Genomic DNA, 21,792 nt, shown 5'->3' with positions numbered 1-21,792 from the left:
GGGAGAGAGGGGAGAGAGGGGAGAGACTGTACTCCAACTGCAACTGCTCAGACAGGAGGTCTCTGCAGAGGGTAGTGAGGGGAGCAGAGAGGATCATTGGCGTCTCCCTACCCTCGGTACAAGAACTGTTCCAGAGCTGCTGCCTGAATAAAGCGCTGAGCATAGCAAAGGACAGACTGCACCCCCTCCACACACACACACACCTGGATCTCCTGCCATCAGGCAAGAGATACCGTAGCATCAAAGCCCGGACAACCAGACTTCTAAATAGCTTCCTTCCACAGGCTGTGAGGCTGCTAAACAGTCACCCCACCTGATTCTGCGGCTTTGCACTGACAATTAAATAACTCTGACACTGGCAACTTAAATCAGCTGCCCTGGACATTTTATTTTTACTTGTATTTCAATGTTGCTGTTTTTTACCTGCATTTTTAAACTATTCGTGCTGTTTTATCAGGGACTGGATTGTTTTTATTTTATGTGTGAAATGTTTAAGTTTCATGTGCGATGCTCCGATATTCCCTGGGAAACGTCTTCTCATTTTGCACTGTACAACTGTTGCTTTGCAAGATGCCAATAAAGGTTCAATAAGGAACTGCAGATGCTGGAAGATCAGTCTGAAGAAGGGTTTCAGCCCAAAACGTCGCCTATTTCCTTCGCTCCATAGATGCTGCTGCACCCGCTGAGTTTCTCCAGCATTTTTGTGTCAATAAAGGTTGATTGATTGATTGAAAAAAACCATAGCAGGTCACGGGGAGAAGGTACAAACTCTGTACAGACAGCACCCGTAGTCAGGATCGAACCCTGGCCTCTGGCGCTGCAAGGCAGCAACACTACCCGCTGCCCAAACGCCACTGTTGCATCTGCCTCCACAACCACCCCAGGCAGCACACTCCAGCCCCCACCCCCCCCCCACACGAGTCTCTATACAAAAAACAAACATGCCCCGCACATCTCCTTTAAACTTTCCCACCTCCCGCCTTGAACCTATGCCCTCTAGTCTTTGACCTTTCCACCCTGGGGGAGGGGGGAAAGGTTCTGTCGGAAGAGGAGAGAGGGAGAGAGAAATAAAGAGCGAAAGAAAAAGACAACATTGCACCAATATCTCTCATATTTCAACGTAATTAGATTCACATCAGGAATATTTCACCATCTTGTTTGGCACAATGGAAGATAAATTTCAATTTGTTATCTGCTCATTCAAATATATACTACACATATGTTATAAAGCACATATAGTCATATATATATACTTCTAACCAGGAAAAAAATCTTTAACCATTACTTAAATACAGCATAATCACATCCCATTAAACATACAGGTAGAAAAGACTTCTGGCTTTGTACATCTTACAGCCTTGCCCTTTACTACGAAGGGTTCTTGAAGTGACAACACCAACATCAAATCCGTCCAAGTCGACAAAAATAGTTTGGTGATGTATGGGATGCCTCAGCATATATCTCAGCCCCATCTCAGTGATTAGTTGGCCCCATAGCAGAAGTGTCCGTGGCTGGGGGGGGGGGGGGGGGCTGGAGACTGGAAGTATCCCGAGTTAATTCTGCTACCACCATCACCTATTTCAACCAGTGATGTCTCCCCACTGATTGTCGACGGAAGCTTGCCGTCCTTTTCAGAACAGACGATGACAGCGATGTCAACATTTGAAACAAGGAAGATGGACACGGAAGAAGATGAGTCTTTAGTTTAGTTTATTTCATTTTGGAGATACAGCGTGGAAACAGGCCATTCTGCCCACACTGACCAGCACACTGATGCTATCCCACACAGACAAGGGACAATTTACACTTACACCAAGCCAATTTACCTACAAACCCGTACGTCTTTGGAGTGCGGGAGGAAACCGAAGATCTCGGAGAAAACCCACGCGGGTCACGGGGAGAACGTGCAAACTCCGTACAGACAGCGCCCGTAGTCGGGGTTGAACCCGGGTCTCTGGCGCTGTGAGGTGGCAACTCTACCGGGCCTGTTGAGTGACACGTATAAACACTGTCCCAAGAATGTAGCCTCCATAGATGGGATGAGCGTGGACCTGCTTCCACGCTGTGGCCCTCCATGACTCTGGTGTGACAGAGCACTCAAATAATTTAGAAAGGGGGCAACTGGTTCGAAATGCGCCATTTGCCCTCTTCGGGAACTGTGATAAATATTAAATGCAGGGAGGAACTGCAGATACAGGTTTCAACTGAAGATAGGTACAGAAATGCTGGAGTAACTCAGCGGGACAGGCAGCATCCCTGGACAGAAGGAATGGGTGACGTTTTGGGTCTGGTCTGAAGAAGGGTCTCGACCCTAAACGTCGCCCATTCCTTCCCTCCAGAGATGCTGCCTGTCCCGCTGAGTTACTCCAGCTTTTTAATGTCTACATCTCTCGTGATAAATATTACACGCCTTTACGCCCGCGAGGGAGTTAGATGTGGCCCTTGTGGCTAAAGGGATCAGGGGGTATGGAGAGAAGGCAGGGACGGGATACCGAGTTGGATGATCAGCCATGATCATATTGAATGGCGGTGCAGCATCGAAGGGCCGAATGGCCTCTACTCCTGCACCTATTGTCTATGTTTCTATGTTTCTAGGTTAGAAGCGCGGGGAGGATATTGACCGGGATCAGGGGACCAACAGGATGGATTCAGTCTAATTTCCAAAGCCACTGTTCGGGTGAACCTCTTGGTCAAGGCTTTGGTGAAAATGCTAGTGTCTTTGTTGGGAGTTGGGGGGGGGGGGGTTCCACTTGGGGATGGGGGATGGGGTATCCCCCCCCCTCCTCCCCCCACCACCCACGCACGAGTACCTATGGGCTGTGGGTCGGTTCGATGGTTCCATCGTCGGTGTGCAGGATCTCGATGCTGCTGTCGGGCAGACTGTGGGGGGCACTGTCGGTCAGCTCGGACTCGTGCGTCTGGCTGGGGGAGAGCGGCCGGGGGGAGTTCCCCTGTCCGGAGCCCGTGCCCGTGCCCGAGCTGGGGGTGGGGGTGGGGGTGGGGGTGGCCTCCTCCTCCTCCTGCGCCGCCAGTCCCAGGATGTGTTGCACGCTCCTCTGCAGCTGCTGTGGAAATGTGAAAGGCAGACGTCGGCTCGGGGGGATCGCTCGCACCGGACCCCGCGGACCCTTCCCACCGACACCCCCCCCCCCATCCCAGTGACACCACAACCATCAGCACGGTGGGACCAAGACTAACCACGTCAGGTGGCGGGAGGAATGGCAGGTAAAGGAGCCCAATGGAAGTGAGAGGGGTCACCATCCTGACCCCCCCCCCCACCATCTCCACACAGACCTCCCATCTAGACCTCCCCTTCCCACTTCATCCAGATCCCCCCCCCCATACAATAGACAATAGACAATAGGTGCAGGAGTAGGCCATTCGGCCCTTCGAGCCAGCACCGCCATTCAATGTGAGCATGGCTGATCATCCCCAATCAGTACCCCGTTCCTGCCTTCTCCCCATATCCCCTGACTCCGCTATTTTTAAGAGCCCTATCTAGCTATCTCTTGAACACATCCAGAGAACCCGCCTCCACCGCCCTCTGAGGCAGAGAATTCCACAGACTCACCACTCTCTGTGAGAAAAAATGCTTCCTCATCTCCGTTCTAAATGGCTTACCCCTTATTCTTAAACTGTGTGTGTGTGGCCCCTGGTTCTGGACTCCCCCCAACATCGGGAACGTGTTTCCTGCCTCTAGCGTGACCAAGCCCTTAACAATCTTATATGTTTCAATGAGATACCCTCTCATCCTTCTAAACTCCAGAGTGTACAAGCCCAGCTGCTCCATTCTCTCAGCATACGACAGTCCCGCCATCCCGGGAATTAACCTTGTAAACCTACGCTGCACTCCCTCAATAGCAGACACCCCCCACCTATTCCCACCCTCCCATTCCTATCCAGACTTCCCCCTTCCCCCTCATTCCCATCCAGACCCCTCCCATTCCCAACTAGACATCCCCTCTCGTCCCCCACCTGACCTCCCCCCCCTCCCCATCCCCATCTTGCCACACCATTCCCATCCAGACCTCCTCACCCCCATCTCCACACAGACCACCCCCCCCACCCCCACCCAGGCCTCCAGCATCATCCCACTCCGCCGAGCCTCATATTCCAGGCAAAGGGAGAGAGGGCAGCACTGTGGGACGTTAGGGCAAGTATTGCCTATGGCTGGCCCTGGCCAGACTCACCGGACAGGCTGCCAGCTGCTGATAAATGGCCTCCGCCCGGCACAGGATGTCCTCCATGTTCAGCCTCATGGTCAGCTCGTTGATGTGCTGCAAGAGAGAGAGAGAGAGAGAGGGAGCAAAGCTGAACTCAGAGAACCCAGAGACCACAAAGCCACACCTGGACAGATGTTGCACCTGATCAGCAGATGCAGAGTAGGCAGCAGCAAACTTCCAGCGCTCAAATAATCCCACCGTGGGATTCTGCGGAGATGTGGGAAATGAATCGACTAACTTTACCTAGACACAAAGTAACGTCAAGTATTCACATACAAGAAATTTGCCTTGGTGCTCCGCCCACAAGTAACAACATGACATACAGTGACAACCAAAGATAGACACAAAAAGCTGGCGTCTCAGCGGGACAGGCAGCATCTCTGGAGAGAAGGAATGGGTGTCGTTTGGGGTCGAGACCCTTCTGCAGGCGTTCTTTTCGTTGACTGGATAGCACGCAAACAAAAGCCTTTCACTGTCTCTCCGTACACCTGACAAAACTACACTTAAATGCCACTAAAATTAATAATACTTGGAATATCAGAACAAAGCTTAACACTCACAACAAACCAAAGAAATTTCCTCAACTACAGTATAATAACCGGAAAAAAATTAATATTAAAATTTTGGAAAGGCCCTACAACCCCCACAATTAAAATGTGGATTACGGAAATGTCGGAGACCCTATACTTAGAAAGAATTAGACTTGTCTTAATGGACAAACAAGATCTTTTCCATAAAATTTGGGCTCCATTCATTAACTATCTGAAGGGATAGATTGGCACAGCACGAGGACCCAGCTGAAACTTGAACTCAGGAACAGATGAAAAGCTATACTTTATAACCTACGAACCTATCTCCATTGATGTATTACAGGTAATCCATTCCACCTCCCTTGTTTTTCTGTTGTGTTTTTTTTTGCTTTCTTTTTTATTTGTAACTTTCTACCCTCTCTTTCTCCCTCTTTCTATAAAAAATAAAAACACTAGAAGCGGAAGTAATTGATAATGGAAAATTTTAATAATGTATGACTGATGTATATGAAAAGTTTTTTTACTATAATATGTAACTACATTTTATAATACGTCTACTTCTAATAAATAAATAAATAAATAAATAAAATGAAAAATGCCACTATCATATCTGCCTTCTTTGGTCTCGACCCGAAACGTCGCCCATTCCTTCTCTCCAGAGATGCTGCCTGTCCCGCTGAGTTACTCCAGCTTTTTGTGTCTATCTCTGAGGCTGTGTCTATGTTGTTGTTATGGAATAATTCTCCGGATTTTTGTTTGTTGGAAAGTTAAACTACGGCAGGGAGGAAACTCTGAAGCTCTGCTCACCAGGGTATGGATGTACGAGGGCGGTGCAGGTGATTTGCGTTTTACAAGCTTATATCTGAGTGCTTACCTTGAGTATCTCATTGAATCCGTAGTTTGGATTCATCAGTGCATCTCTCTCAGAGTCCAGGATCGCACAGCACACCAGCAGGTGGAAATTTGGACATGGATGTCCAGTCCATTGGACCTGGCAACAGAGGAATAAGAACAGAGCCCAGCCAGTCAGTCAGTCAGTCAGTCACCCAGTGTCAAGCACAAAGCAAACCCAATATCTCAGCTGCACGGAGGCGGAGAGGAGAGCTCTTCAGCGCGTCGTCCACAGAGCGCAGAGGATCATTGGGACACCGCTACCAGCCTTGGAGGGCATCTACCACACACGGTGCCTCAGGAAGGCCCTCAGCATCCATAAAGACTCCTCACACCCTTGTAATGGACTGTTCGAACTACTTCCCTCCAGCAGACGTTACAAGGCCTTCTACGCCCGAACCTCCAGACTCAGGAACAGCTTCGTTCCCAGAGCTATAGCGGCTCTGAACCGGCCCTGCTGAGTGCCCCCCATACCCCCTGGACTGTCTCCCTCGGATGGCCACGTCGCACAGACACATCTGCACTTTAATCTGTTTGAACTGTTATAATGTTATTTTTACAATCCATGTTCTCGGGGTATCAATATCTAAATCTAAATTTTATTAGTTATTTAAGTATGACATCGGATGGAAGCTGCATACCAAATCTTGTTGCACTTATGTTCAATGACAATAAAAGATCTTATTATTATTATTATTATTATTATTATTGTTATTATTATTATTATTATTATTATTATTATTATTATTATTATTATTATATGACCAAATGTGTAGCAAGGAACTGCAGGTGCTGGTTTAAACCAAAGATAAGACACAAAACGGCCTAATTCTGCTCCAATCACATATGAACTGATGGAAAATCTGATCAGAAGTCCGATAACGGAGGGGTCCATTTCAGAAGCGTTTATTTTGAGGGCGAGGTGCAGGGAGAGATTAGTTTAGTTTAGTTTAAGAGATATACGGCGCGGAAACGGGCGCTGTCTGTACGGAGTTTGCAGGTTCCCCCCGTGACCTGCGTGGGTTTTCTCCGAGATCTTCGGTTTCCTCCCACACTCCCAAAGACGTACAGGTTTGTAGGTTGACAAAAATGCTGGAGAAACTCAGCGGGTGAGGCAGCATCTATGGAGCCCCGTATCTATGCTCCATAGATGCTGCCTCGCTCGCTGAGTTTCTCCAGCATTTTTGTGTACCTTCGATTTTCCAGCATCTGCAGTTCCTTCTTAAACAGGTTGTAGGATTGCAGGTCTGAAGAAGGGTTTCGGCCCGAAACGTTGCCCAAGTCTGAAGAAGGGTTTCGGCCCGAAACGTTGCCCATTTCCTTCGCTCCATAGATGCTGCTGCACCCGCTGAGTTTCTCCAGCATTTTTGTGTACCTTTGTAGGTTAATTGGCTTGGTGCAAATGTAAAATTGTCCCTGGTGTGTGCAGGGGAGTGCGGATGTGCGGGGATCGCCGGTCAGTGTGGACTCGGTGGGCCGAAGGGCCTGTTTCCGCGCTGTATCTCTAGACCGGGGAAAGTCTGACAAAGGAATACAATTGAAATTGCAGGAAGGGGACAACACCGGGTGAAAGATCGTCAATACATAACATCGCGTCACGGATGAGATATACACACCTCCCAAAGCCGCAGTATATCTGGGAAGGAAAACTCCCTTTTGAACCAGATGAGCAGCCAGCGGAAGCAGAAGCACAGGTTCCCCGATTCTCTGGAATCTGGTGAGAGAGAAGAGTTATTGGAATCAAGCTGTGCAGATGGAGTAGGTAAAAATAATGGCACAAAGTGCTGGAGCATCAACCTGGCCACACACTCATTTCACCCCTGTCATCGGGGTGAAGGTACAGGAGCCTGGAAACTGTAACGCCCAGGTTCAGGAACAGCTTCTTCCCTACAGCCACTAAACACTACAACTTCAAATGAGCTCTGAACTACAGAGGCTATTATTGTTAATATTGCACCATTACTGTTAGAGTTTTTTTTAGTGTGTGCGTGTGTGCGCGTGTGTGCGTATGTCTGTGTGTGTGTGTGCGCGTATGTCTGTGTGTGTGTGTGTGTGTGTGTGCGCGTGTGTGCGTATGTCTGTGTGTGTGTGTGCGTATGTGTGTGTGCGTATGTGCGTATGTGTGTGTGTGTGTGCGCGTATGTCTGTGTGTGTGTGTGTGTGTGTGTGCGCGTGTGTGCGTATGTCTGTGTGTGTGTGTGCGTATGTGTGTGTGCGTATGTGTGTGTGCGTGTGTGTGCGCGTATGTCTGTGCGTGTGTATATGCGCGTGTGTGTGTGTGCGTGTGTGTGCGCGCGTATGTCTGTGTGTGTGCGTATGTCTGTGTGTGTTTGTCTGTGTGTGTGCGTGTGCGCGCGTGTCTCTATGTCTGTGAGTGTGTGTGTCTGTGTGCTTGTGTGTGTCTGTGAGTGTGTGTGTGTCTGTGAGTGTGTGTGTGTGTGTGAGTCTGTGTGTGTGTGTGCGTGTGTGCGCGTCTCTATGTCTGTGAGTGTGTGTGTCTGTGTCTGTGTGTGTGTGTGTGTGTGCGTGTGTGTGTGCGCGTCTCTATGTCTGTGTGTGTGTGTGTCTGTGTGTGTGTGTCTGTGTGTGTCTGTGTCTGTGTCTGTGTATGTGTGTGTGGGTGTGTGTGTGTGTTTGTGTGTGTGTGTGTGTGTGTGTGTGTGTGTGTGTGTGTGTGTGTGTGTGTGTGTGTGCGTGCGTGCGTGTCTGTGTGTGACCAGACCAGAATTTTTTTTTTTAATGAATGAAATATTATCACTAAATGAAGACAATTAATGAAAGCAGAGAGGATTTATTGATTTCAAGATAGACACAAAATGCTGGAGTAACTCAGCGGGACAGGCAGCATCTCTGGAGAGAAGGAATGGAAGATGTTTCGGCTCGAGACCTTTCTTCAGATCGATTTCAAGATATTGATATCAGTATATTTACTGTTACCCAACCCTCAAAACAAATGACAGTACCATCTGGAAATTAGTCTTCTGGCAGTCTCCCCATTTAGTTTAGAGATACAGCGTGGAAACAGGCCCTTCGGCCCACCGAACCCACACCCACCAGCGATCGCCACAGATTAACACGACTCGACACACACTGGGGGACAATTTACACAAACACCAAGCCAATCAAACAACAAACCTGTACGGCTTTGGAGTGTGGGAGGAAACCGGAGATCTTGGAGAAAACCCACGCAGGTCACGGGGAGAACGTGCAAACTCCGTATAGACAAGCACCCGTAGTCAGGATCGAACCCGGGTCTCTACCGCTGCCCCACTGTGCTGTTCAACCTAATTATATACGCTGCCTCATAAGAGTTATTACTCTGGATTTGGAATAAGAAAGTCTCTTTAAAAGATTAAACTATGTCGGTGAGGGAGAGCCATTGCCATATTGGTTGCAGATATGTTGCAGAGGTTTGTAGCAAACGTTCACTCTTCTCACTATGCAAATCTACATCTGCCATGTGCAGCTGTAACAGTGGCTGTGAGTAGCTATTCAAGCATGGAGTGCGAATCTGCATCAGAGCCTGCCTGGCTGCACAGGAGCTGCCTCTTGAATGAAGCTCGAGGCCTGGGAACCGTCTCTGACAGTCTCAGGTAAGGAGGAGAATGCAAAGCCCCAGCAATTGCCAACGTTACAACGCTCAGGCCCCAGCTGAATACAATGGAGTCTGTCCAAGCTGTAGCATTCAATTAAAGACTGACAGAGAAAAGAACAATCTGTTCCGTTTATAGCACACTCAGGCCAAGGGTGTGTGTGTCTGTGTCTGTGTGTGTCTGAATCTCTGTGTGTGTGCGTGTGTATGTGTCTGTGTTTTATGTGTGTGTGTGTGTCTGAATCTGTGTGTGTGTGTGTGTGTACGTGTGTATGTGTCTGTCTGTGTGTGTGTGTGTGTCTGTGTGTGTGTGTGTGTGTGTGTGTGTGTGTGCGAGCAAGAGGGCAAAGCATTCTCAGTCATACCGCCTGGGGACAGGCCCTTCGGCCCATTGAGCCCATGCTAGAGTGAGAGATTTGTTTAGCCGAGTTTAGAGATACAGCGCCGAAACATTTTCCCTTTGGCCCATCGTCCGCGCCGACCAGAGACAGACAGACAGACAGACAGACAGACAGACAGACAGACAGACAGACAGACAGACAGACAGACAGACAAGGGACAATTTACAATTAAACCAAGCCAATTAGCTTTGGAATATGGGAGGAAACCGGAGCGCCCGGAGAAAACCCACGCAGGTCACGGGGAGCACGTGTACAAACTCTGTACAGGCAAGCACGATTAAACCTGGAGTCTCTGGCGCTGTAAGGCAGCAACACTACCGCTGTGCCACCGTGCCATGCTGAGGGAACGAGAGATTCGCAGTCACACAGTATGGAGACAGGCCCTTCGGCCCACACTAACCATTTTTACTTGTCATACTTTAAATTCAATTTTTTCCATTCTCTGCCCATTCACTCTCATTTCCCCCCGCAGATTCCACCGCTCACCCACACATTGGGAGCGATCTTCAGTGGCCAATTGAACTACCTTCTTTGGGATTGTGAGGAAAACGCTGAAGCTCTCCGTGAGGCGGCACGTTGGCGAAGCAGTAGAGGTGCTGCCCGACAGCGCCAGAGCCCCGGGTCTGTCGACTGTCCACTCCCTCCACAGTTGCTGCCTGACCTGCTGAGCTACTTCAGCACTTTGCTTAGATGTGTCAAAAAAAAAAAGTTGGGAAGTCTCCTAAAAAAGCAAAATTGCCAGTGCAGAACACCAGGCCTGTCCCACACCAAAGCACACACATCTCTATTTGCATCTCAAAAGCAAAATAAGAAAGTGAAGTCACTTGCATGCACAAAATAGGTTTGTAAGTCACAGGGGCAGAATTAGGCCATTCGGCCTATCGAGCATGCTCCACCAGTCAATCATGGCTGGTTTATCTTTCCCTCTCAATCCCATTCTCCTGCCTTCTCCCCATAACCCATGACACCCATACTAAGCCGAGAGAATGGAGCAGCTGGGCTTGTACACTCTGGAGTTTAGAAGGATGAGAGGAGATCTCATTGAAACATATAAGATTGTTAAGGGTTTGGACACGCTAGAGGCAGGAAACATGTTCCCGATGTTGGGGGAGTCCAGAACCAGGGGCCACAGTTTAAGAAGGTAGTTGAGGCCAGTTCATTGGCTATATTTAAGAAGGAGTTAGATGTGGCCCTTGTGGCTAAAGGGATCAGGGGGTATGGAGAGAAGGCAGGTACAGGATACTGAGTTGGATAATCAGCCATGAACATATTGAATGGCGGTGCAGGCTCGAAGGGCCGAATGGCCTACTCCTGCACCTATTTTCTATGTTTCTAAGAATAAGGAGTAAGCCATTTAGAACGGAGAAGAGGAAACACTTTTTCTCACAGAGAGTGGCGAGTCTATGGGATTCTCCGCCTCAGAGGGCGGTGGAGGCAGGTTCTCTGGATGCTTTCAAGAGAGAGCTAGATAGGGCTCTTAAAAATAGCGGATTCAGGGGATATGGGGAGAAGGCAGGAACGGGGTACTGATTGGGGATGATCAGCCATGATCACATTGGATGGCGGTGCTGGCTCGAAGGGCCGAATGGCCTACTCCTGCACCTATTGTCTATTGTCTATAATCAAGGTCCCGTCAATCTCCGCTGTAAACACACCCAATGACTTGGCCTCCACTGCCGTCTGTGGTGAGACGGTAGCTTTGATGTAGAACGCTGGCAGATGCAGGAACAGCAGCATCCCCCTTCCCATCAGAACTGCCCCCTCCATCGACTCCTTTAAGTCAAGACTAAAATCTTATCTATACTCCCAAGCCTTTCCTGACGTCCACTGAGCGAGGGCTATATGTATATATGTATGTAGTTTGTTTGTTTATACTATTCTTATAACAAATGTAAAGTACTTTGGCCAACGAGAGTTGTTTTTTTAAATGTGCTATATAAATAAATGTGACTCGACTTGACTTGACAATTGAGGCAAATCGACACTATACATGAGGACACAATGGTCGGCCGTTACTGGAGTTAGGGCTGGAGGTTGGGGAGACAACACTGACCTAGGAAGTCACAGAGGGCAGAGTCCAGCACCCTCAGCAGCAGCGCTAGCTTCTCCAGCTGCTCCTTCATGCTTTCCTGACTTTCCTCAAAGTTCCGGTGCTGTGAACAAAGGCCAGAGACACAGACTTACATGAGCAGCCATTACACAAACATGATTCATAGACACACAGACAATAGGTGCATGAGTAGGCCATTCGGCCCTTCCAGCCTGCACCGCCATTCAATATGATCATGGCTGATCATCCAACTCAGTATCCCGTACCTGCCTTCTCTCCATACACCCGTGATACCTGTAGCCACAAGGGCCACATCTAACTCCCTCCCAATGAACTGGCCTCAACTACCTTCTGTGGCAGAGAATTCCACAGATTCACCACTCTCTGTGTGAAAAAATAAATTTAAAAAATCTCATCTCGGTCCTAAAAGATTTCCCCCTTATCCTCAAACTGTGACCCCTTGTTCTGGACTTCCCCAACATCGGGAAACAATCTTCCTGCATCTAGCCTGTCCAACCCCTTAAGAATCTTGTACGTTTCTGTATTCAGATACCTTTCCCGCCATTCCTCCTCTTTAAAGTGGATGCAGAAAATAAGATTGGCCAAAGTATTCCACCTTTATGAGTCAGAGAGTCTTACAGTGTGGAAACAGGCCCTTCGGCCCAACTTGCCCACACCGGCCAACATGTCCCATCTGCCTGCGTTTGGCCCAAATCCCTCCAAACCTGTCCCATCCCTGTACCTGTCTAAATGTTTCTTAAACGTTGCAATACTCCCTGCCTCAACTACCTCCTCCGGCAGTACATTCCATGCACCTACCCCCTTTGAATGAAAAAGTTACCCCTCAGGTTCCTATTAAATCTCTCCCCCCTCACCTTAAACTTATGTCCTCTGGTTCTCGATTCCCCTACTCTGGGAAAGAGCCTCTGCGCATCTACCCAATCTATTTCGCTCCTGATTCTGTACACCTCTATAAGATCAAGTGATTTATTGATTGCAGGGGGGATCACCTGATACATATTGACGACATTAGGCATCACATATCCTACAAACCTATCTAGTCCCCATTGAGTATTACAGTTAACGTGCTTAGTCCTATGCGACATATTATCCTTGAAGAGTAATTAATAGGAGCTAAGTGGCGCAGCGGTAGAGTTGCTGCCTTACAGTGCTTGCAATAGACAATAGGTGCAGGAGTAGGCCATTCGGCCCTTCGAGCCAGCACCGTCATTCAATGTGATCATGGCTGATCATCCCCAATCAGTACCCCGTTCCTGCCTTCTCCCCATATCCCCTGACTCCGCAATCTTTAAGAGCCCTATCTAGCCCTCTCTTGAAGGTATTCAGAGAACCTGCCTCCACCGCCCTCTGAGGCAGAGAATTCCACAGACTCACCACTCTCTGTGAGAAAAAGTGTTTCCTCGTCTCCGTTCTAAATGGCTTTACTCCTTATTCTTAAACTGTGGCCCCTGGTTCTGAAGCGCCGGAGACCCGGGTTCGATCCCGACTACGGGTGCTGTCTGTACGGTGTTTGTACGTTCTCCCCGTGTCCTGCCTGGGTTTTCTCCGAGTCATCTTCGGTTTCCTCCCGCACTCCAAAGACGGGCAGGTTTGTAGGTTAATTTGCTTGGCAACGTGTAAATTGTGCCCAGTGTCGTGTGGGATAGTGTCAATGTGCGGGGATCGCTGGTCGGTGCGGACTCGGTGGGCCGAGGGGGTCAGTTTCCGCGCTGCGTCAACTAAAACAAAAGGTGACTATATGCCCCTGTCCCACTTAGGAAACCTGAACGAAATCCTCTGGAGACTTTGCGCCCCACCCAAGGTTTCCGTGCAGTTCCCGGAGGTTTTTGTCAGTCTCCCTACCTGCTTCCACTACCTGCAACCTCCGGCAACCACCTGCAACCTCCGGGAACCGCACGGAAACCTTGGGTGGGGCGCAAAGTCTCCAGAGGTTTCCATTCAGGTTTCCTAAGTGGGACAGGGGCATTAGGGAAGAGAGCAAATCGCGGTCGGGTAAAATCGCTGGTCTCTTGTCCTTCTGATTGAGAATTAAACTGTTTGGTGTGCAAATAAATAAGGTGCATGCTACTCAGATACACATGAGAGGCATGTACATTCAGCAAGGGTACACTTTAAAGGGGCTCCTTCCTTATACATGGGAGTTCCCCGATGCTGTCAAAGGAGATGCAGGCGAGGATACAGAACCATGGCTATACAGGGCCTAACCCACGCATTTTATCCCTGTTTAACTAGAACAAATCCTCCCAATGCAGAAGGCACTCACCACTTTCTCCATGAAACCGGTCAAACACCAGAAGGAATCGACTTCATTCTGAGTGACGTATAATATTGGGGAGAGAAGGTCACTCATTCCCTGAACGTAGCCTGCAAAATAAAGCAACAACAACTATGACAGACTGTATTAGAGAGAGGATACAGAGCAGATTTATTGGAATGTTAATTAATAGCGATAAAGGGCTGAAGAGACTTTCCTCTTGAGTTGAAAGGGTTAAAGGGAAATTTAAATCTTATAGGCAATGCTGACCGAGAGCATGCTGACCGGTTGCATCGTGGCTTGGTTCGGCAACTTGAGCGCCCTGGAGAGGAAAAGACTACAAAAAGTAGTAAACACTGCCCAGTCCATCATCGGCTCTGACCTTCCTTCCATCGAGGGGATTTATCGCAATCGCTGCCTCAAAAAGGCTGGCAGTATCATCAAAGACCCACACCATCCTGGCCACACACTCATCTCCCTGCTACCTTCAGGTAGAAGGTACAGGAGCCTGAAGACTGCAACGACCAGGTTCAGGAATAGCTACTTCCCCACAGCCATCAGGCTATTAAACCTGGCTCGGACAAAACTCTGATTATTAACAACCACTTTCTGTTATTTGCACTTTACCAGTTTATTTATTCATGTGTGTATATATTTATATCATGGTATATGGACACATTTATCTGTTTTGTAGTCAATGCCTACTATGTTCTGTGTGCTGAAGCAAAGCAAGAATTTCATTGACCTATACAGGGACACATGACAATAAACTCACTTGAACTTGAACTTACACAATAGGTGTGGTTATGAAGGAACTGCAGATGCTGGAAAATCGAAGGTAGACTAAAGTGCTGGAGAAACTCAGCGGGACTTACACAATAGTGCAGGAATAGGCTATTTGGCGTTTCGAGCCAGCACCGCCATTCATGGCTGATCATCCACAATCAGTACCCAGTTCCTGCCTTCTCCTCATATCCCTTAACTCCGCTATCCCCAAGAGCTCTATCTAACTCTCTCTTGAAAGTATCCAGAGAACCAGCCTCCACCAGAGGCAGAGGCAGAGAATTTAAAGCTTTAAGAATTTAAAGAATTTTAAATGTTAAGGTTTTTATACCCTTACAGCAAGGAAATAAGCCCTTTGGCCCACTGAGAACATGCTGACCATTAAGCACCTAGATACACAAATCCCAATGTATTCCAGTAGTCCTATTAGCTCCACTAACATCCCTGTCTCCCTTCGTTATCACCTCTTCATTGGGCCAACAATGGGCCATTTTGGGCTCCACACTTCTGGTCATCTGTAGCTCAAAGATCCTATAGCTTGCTATAAGATCTTTGCTGTAGCTGACCTTCATTTGTTCTGGCCTTTTCCCACCTCCAGTCCCGCCCCGCCCCCTCCCTCAACTTTCCGTCTCTGCAGATGGGTAACAAACCAGAAATGTCACCCTCCAGAGATGCTGCCTGACCCGCTGAGTTACTCCAGCTTTTTTGTGTCTATCTTCGGTTTAAACCAGCGTTTGCAGTTCCTTCCGACAACTGTTATTTTTATTTGGCAGATTTGGAAAAATGCATCCACCCTAACGCTTAAAATGTGGATCACAAGCATGTCTGAGACGCTACCTCTAGAGGATATGAGACTCGTCTTAGCAGGAAAATCAGAGCAATTTTTAAAGATATGGTCTCCATTTATTGATTTATTACAAGTATAGTATGGTGCAACACAACTCTGGAAATGGGTGATGGGTGTGGTAAGATATGAAGCAGGTATATCCCTACGCAGGGCCTTAAGAACATGGCAGCAGTGAACTCTGTCTCTACCAGCTGCAAGCCCATTCAGGTATCAGGAAGCAGCTTCACTTCACTCCCGAATGATCTCAACTCCTTCTACACCAGATTTGAAAAGGACAACAGCACCCAGCTAGAATCAACCGTCTCCACACTCAGACCTGATGACTCCGGCCTCAACATCAACACATCAGAAGTGGTGGGAGCCCTCAAAAGGACTAAAAAGAACACAGCTCCAGGGCCAGACAACATCTGTGGGCGGACCCTATGGCACTGTGCTGAGCAGCTGGGAGGTGTGTTCCAGCATCTGTTCCAGGGCTCTTTGACCAGCAGCACAGTCCCCGCGATGTGGAAAAACTCGACAGTGATTCCCATCCCAAAGAAGGGCACCACCAAGGTCCTGAATAACCTTAGACCGGTGGCTCTCACCTCCCTGATCATGAAGGCCATGGAGAGGATCATCAAGGAGCACATCACCAAGGCAACTGGCTCGATGATGGATCCATTGCAGTTTGCTTACCAGGCTGGTAGGGGTGTTGATGACGCAAAAATATTCATCTTAAACACCATCCATAAGCATCTGGAAATCCCCAAGACCACAGCCAGACTTCTGTTTGCAGACTTCTCATCAGCATTCAACACCATGCAGCCACATATTTTGGCTGAGAAGCTCATCACCTGCTTCCACCTCAACCACCAACTCACTCTGTGGATTATAGACTTCCTCACCAACAGATCACAGAGGGTGTTGGTGAACCACACCTTGTCCGACACCCTCTTCACTGGCTCTCCACAAGGCTGTGTCCTCTCCCCACTTCTCTTCATTCTCTACACTGATGACTGCAGATCCACCCAGCCAAACTGCCCCTTTGTAAAATTTGCTGATGACACAGTCCTCCTGTCTCTGTTTCCCAGCCATACACAACATCACAGCTCAGCCCTGCAGGACTTTATAGTATGGTGTGAAAAGTCTTGTCTTGAGCTAAATATAAGCAAAGCCGAGGACATGATTGTGACCTTTTCCCCCCAACAGAGACAGATGGCTGAGGCAGCCACCACTATCATCCAGCAGGAGCCAGTGGAGATAGTGGAGGTATACAAATACCTGGGAACAGCCTTCGACAACCTGCTAAGGTTTTCCTCTAACACAGAGGAAATCCTTAAAAAGTGCCATCAGAGACAGTACCTACTCAGGAAGCTGAAGTCATTTGGGATTAACAAAGACATTCTCACCACATTCTACTACGCATTCATTGAAAATGTAATAACCTTCTCTTTCACTAGCTGCTTCCACTCCATCACCCTGCAAAACAGAAACCGCCTGTTGAATGTGGCCAAGGTCTGCTCAAAAATCATTGATCAGCCCGTCCGAACTCTCACTGCCCTATGGGACCAACAGTCTGTAAAGTTAACACGCAGGATTCTTCAGGACCCCCCTCACATCCTGTTTCCTGAGTTTGAGTGGCTCCCCTCAGGACGCAGACTCCGCTGTCCGGGTTGCCGGACACAGAGGAGGAAGGCAACCTTCATCCCCAGGGCTGTCCAGCTTCTTAATGCTGATCACTGACTCATGAACATATGAAATGAAATAATAACCTTCTATATTATTAGATGGCACAATGGGCTAAGTGTTCGGCTGGCAACCGGAAGGTAGCCGGTTCGAATCCCGCTTGGAGTGCATACTGTCGTTGTGTCCTTGGGCAAGACACTTCACCCACCTTTGCCTGTGTGTGTCCTTGGGCAAGACACTTCACCCACCTTTGCCTGTGTGTGTCCTTGGGCAAGACACTTCACCCACCTTTGCCTGTGTGTGTCCTTGGGCAAGACACTTCACCCACCTTTGCCTGTGTGTGTCCTTGGGCAAGACACTTCACCCACCTTTGCCTGTGTGTGTGGATGTAATTATGTGAAGCACTTTGGGGTCAATGCAAGTTGACTAAAAATGTGCTATATAAATAAAGAAATTTAAATTTATATGCACTTTTTAATTGAAGCACTAAGGAAGCACTTTAGAAACGATTACACTATGTGTTGAATGTTGATGTGCGGTGTGTGTTGTGTGATTTGTGCAGTGTGCCTGTGAAATGCGTGTGCTGGTTGATTGTGCAGTATGCGTGCTGCTTATGTTTGTTGATTGTGTCCCTATAAAAAAAAAAAAAAGCTGCTGTAATGCGCCCTTTTAAATTGCCCCTCCGGGACGAATAAAGTGCTTTGAAATTGAAATTGAAATTGAAATAGTCCCATTTTCTCTCTTGTTTTCTTTTTCTTCTCTCTTTTTTGTTCTTTTCTTTTTCTTTTTTTACAATTTTATGGGGTTTTTGTCATTATTTTTCTACAGGCTCTCACTTGTTCACCCCCGGGCTGCCCATCGGGTACTCCTTCACTCCTTTCTTCTCTCGCCCTCTCTCTTTCTTGATCTACCTTTTTCTTGTAAAATTTAAAATAGAAGTTGTACACAAAATGCGTGTCATATGCCGCGGTTTATACTACTAATAATAATAATAATGGATGGGATTTATATAGCGCCTTTCTAATACTCAAGGCGCTTTACATCGCATTATTCATTCACTCCTCAGTCACACTCGGTGGTGGTAAGCTACTTCTGTAGCCACAGCTGCCCTGGGGCAGACTGACGGAAGCGTGGCTGCCAATCTGCGCCTACGGCCCCTCTGACCACCACCAATCACTCACACACATTCACACACATGCAAAGGTGGGTGAAGTGTCTTGCCCAAGGACACAACGACGGTATGCACTCCAAGCGGGATTCGAACCGGCTACCTTCCGGTTGCCAGCCGAACACTTAGCCCATTGTGCCATCTGTCGTCCACACTGCGTCTAATGAAAATACAAATAAATAAATAGCATTTTATTTGGCAGAGTGAAAATCTGAATACAATTTTGGCCTCAGTAAATGCAATGCACAAAATTCAAAGAGGAGCCTGGGCAGCAGGGATCAGCTCAGATCAGGTGATAGGGAGTATCATCTGGCACATAAAGGCACATGATGAGGGTTGTTTACTTAGTTTAAACAGCCGGTTTTCACTGAACCAGGGTCAAACAGACTGGCAGAATAGACGATAGACAATAGGTGCAGGAGTAGGCCATTTGGCCCTCGAGCCAGCACTGCAATTCAATGTGATCATGGCTGATCATCCCCAATCAGTACCCCCGTTCCTGCCTTCTCTCCATATCCCCTGACTCCACTATCTTTAAGAGCCCTATCTAGCTCTCTCTTGAAAGCATCCAGAGAACCTGCCTCCACTGCCCTCTGAGGCAGAGAATTCCACAGACTCACCACTCTCTGTGAGAAAAAGAGTTTCCTCGTCTACGTTCTAAATGGCTTACTCCTTATTCTTAAACTGTGGCCCCTGGTTCTGGACTCCCCCAACATCGGGAATATGTTTCCTGCCTCTAGTGTGTCCAAGCCCTTAACAATCTTATATGTTTCAATGAGATATCCTCTCATCCTTGTAAACTCCAGAGTGTACAGAAGGGGAGATCAGTTTCATCTGAAGTAACAAGGAGGAGTTTTAAAACTGCAAGGGGTGTGGATGGGCTAGGATTTTTGCCAGAAGCTGAATAAGGGTGGCTATGATCTTGAAAAATGTTAGGAATTTTGTATCGTTCAGGCTGCGACGTGGTCCTGGTGTTAAAATGCAGGGCCCGAGTCTGCTGCTGGCATGAGCATTGACAACACCCAGACACAGAACAGCACAGGAACAGGCCTTTCGGCCCACAATGTCCGAGCCGACCACATGATGCTAAGTTAAACTGACGTCTTCTCCGATGACACACAAGCAGGGCCGGCGTTAAGCCGATTTGACCGATTGCTCCCAATTGGGCCCCGCGCCTAAGCGGGGCCCCGCACTAATGTTCAGTATTTTGTACGGAAATACGAATTCTCTTTGTTAAATAAAGATTTTTTTAAATTCGCCATCCGGATTTTTTAAAAACGAACATGTATAACAACCGCTGCACGGCCATCATACACAAACGATTTGTTAACTAGTGCTGTTAGCACTTCTTAACGGTAAGTACTTAACACCTTGTTATGCAACGTCATGAATCTGCATCTATCCGCATTCCTCAGTAAATGTTATAGTGTTTTGAACAAGTATTAATGACGCCGTGTTCCTTTGAATAAAATTCACGCGGCGTCATTAATACTTGTTTAAAACACAATTACATTTACTGAGGAATGTAGATCGATGACACATTGAGAATTTCATTTAACTCACCATCATGAGTGAGGGCCCCGGACCGCGAGAAGGGGCTTCTTCCTGGTGTGCAGGTTAGTCATTCACCTACCGACCCACGTTGTGTCCAAAGATCTTATAGCGGATCTTTGGTCTCTCTGTCTTTTGCTCACTCCCTCCCTCCCTCCCTCTTTCTCTCGCGCTCTCTCTCCCGCTCCCCATATTGTCTCTCTCTAGCTCTCCCACTCCCTCTCTATCACCCTGTCCCCTCAGCATTCCCGGAATCATTGACGTTTTGCAGTAGACAAAAATGCTGGAGAAACCCTGCGGGTGAGGCAGCCGCCTGGCCCGCTGAGTTCCTCCAGCACTCTGTGATTTTTGTTTGGCTCTGAAGTTGAAGTTGGCTCAGCGGGACGGGCAGCGGCTCTGGGGAGAGGGTTGTGTTTCTGGTCGAGACCCTTCTTCAGACAATCACAAGTACTCTCATCGACGCGAGTTCAGTTCGGTCTGAAGAAGGGTCTTCTCTCCAGAGTCGCTGCGCTGCCTGTCCTGCTGAGTTACTCCAGCTTTATGTCTATATCCAGCTTGCCTTAAAATTCCCGAAACTACACGAAATATAAACATACATAAATGTTTACTTTTCTAGAGTAGGGGCCCCGCCATCAGTTTTCTAATTGGGCCCCGCAATTCCTAGCACCGGCCCTGCACACAAGATGCCAACTGCCCAATGATCCCAACTCGTCTGTGGCACCCTCAATTTTAACGGTTCACGATTGCATTTGACAAAGAGTCGAGCAAAAAAAAAAAAAAGATTTGTGTAGTGAGGTGGCTGTGGAAGAGTTGGTAGCGGGTTGAGGGGAATTGGTATTGAGAAGGAATCCATTACAAGGAGCAATTAAGAACTGAAGTCAATGTTGGGTTGACTAGAGTCAGGAAATAGGGATGAAAGATATGACAGCAGATTAGTTTAGTTTAGTTTAAAGATACAGATGTGTGGGGAAGAAGGGTCTCGACCCGAAACGTCACCCATTCCTTCTCTCCCGGAGATGCCGCCTGTCCCGCTGAGTTACTGCAGCTTTTTTGTGTCTATCTTGTGTGGGGGAGACTTACCCAGATCAAAGTTGTACATGCAGTAGGTCATGAGCACGTCGTTGAGCAGGATCAGGCCTGGGTTGTCATTCCCCTCGTAGAATTTGTTGTTGCGATCGGTCCTGCTAACATCCCGCTCTAGGGGTTTTAAAATAAATTAATAAATTTCAGCACTTGGGTCTCCAACACTATTGCCGAGCGGTTACCGAGTAAATGTGAGGCCCAAAATGAGACTAGCAGCCATTTGGACAAAGAGTTCAGCAAAAAAAAAAAAAAAAAAATCTAAACAGCATGTTTAAGAAGGAACTGCAGATGCTGGAAAATCGAAGGTAGACAAAAGTGCTGGAGAAACTCAGCGGGTGAGGCAGCATCTATGGAGCGAAGGAAATAGGCAACGTTTCGTCCCGAAACGTTGCCTATTTCCTTCGCTCCATAGATGCTGCCTCACCCGCTGAGTTTCTCCAGCACTTTTGTCTACATTCTAAACAGCACTACAGTTTGGACCTCAGCAAGATGGAGGCTAGGCTCCTGCAGGTGACAAAAATGAGGACTAGACACAGAAGCAGTTTGGACCTCAACAAGATGGAGGCTAGTTTAGAGATACAGCATGGAAACAGGCCCTTCGGCCCACTGAGTCCGCACCGACCAGCTATCCCCACACAACAACACTATCCTGCAAACACTATCCAGCCTTGGAGTGCATCTACCGCACACGGTGCCTCAGGAAGGCCGTCAGCATCCGTAAAGACTCCTCACA

At 48.0% G+C, this 21,792-nt stretch overlaps 1 protein-coding gene across 5 annotated transcripts in view; it reads right to left on the bottom strand.

Annotated features, from left to right (window-relative positions):
- Nucleotides 1-1,090: 1,090 nt before the first annotated feature.
- The window catches only part of tbc1d17 (TBC1 domain family member 17), a 38,846-nt gene continuing 18,144 nt past the window's right edge, over nt 1,091-21,792 (bottom strand). For all 5 annotated transcript variants that reach the window (XM_033013048.1, XM_033013051.1, XM_033013050.1 and 2 more), the window contains exons 11-17: nt 21,057-21,173; nt 13,972-14,072; nt 11,691-11,790; nt 7,261-7,358; nt 5,628-5,744; nt 4,191-4,277; nt 1,091-3,065 (exon numbers count right to left, since the gene is read on the bottom strand). In XM_033013048.1, coding sequence (XP_032868939.1) covers nt 2,811-3,065; nt 4,191-4,277; nt 5,628-5,744; nt 7,261-7,358; nt 11,691-11,790; nt 13,972-14,072; nt 21,057-21,173 — 875 coding nt within the window. In that variant the 3' untranslated portion in view covers nt 1,091-2,810. The remainder of the gene's footprint in view (nt 3,066-4,190; nt 4,278-5,627; nt 5,745-7,260; nt 7,359-11,690; nt 11,791-13,971; nt 14,073-21,056; nt 21,174-21,792) is intronic.

Source organism: Amblyraja radiata, chromosome 38, assembly GCF_010909765.2.
Source record: "Amblyraja radiata isolate CabotCenter1 chromosome 38, sAmbRad1.1.pri, whole genome shotgun sequence".
NCBI classification, from domain to species: Eukaryota; Metazoa; Chordata; class Chondrichthyes; order Rajiformes; family Rajidae; genus Amblyraja; species Amblyraja radiata.
Note: the sequence above shows the minus strand (reverse complement) of the source record. Positions and strands in the feature narration are given on the sequence as shown.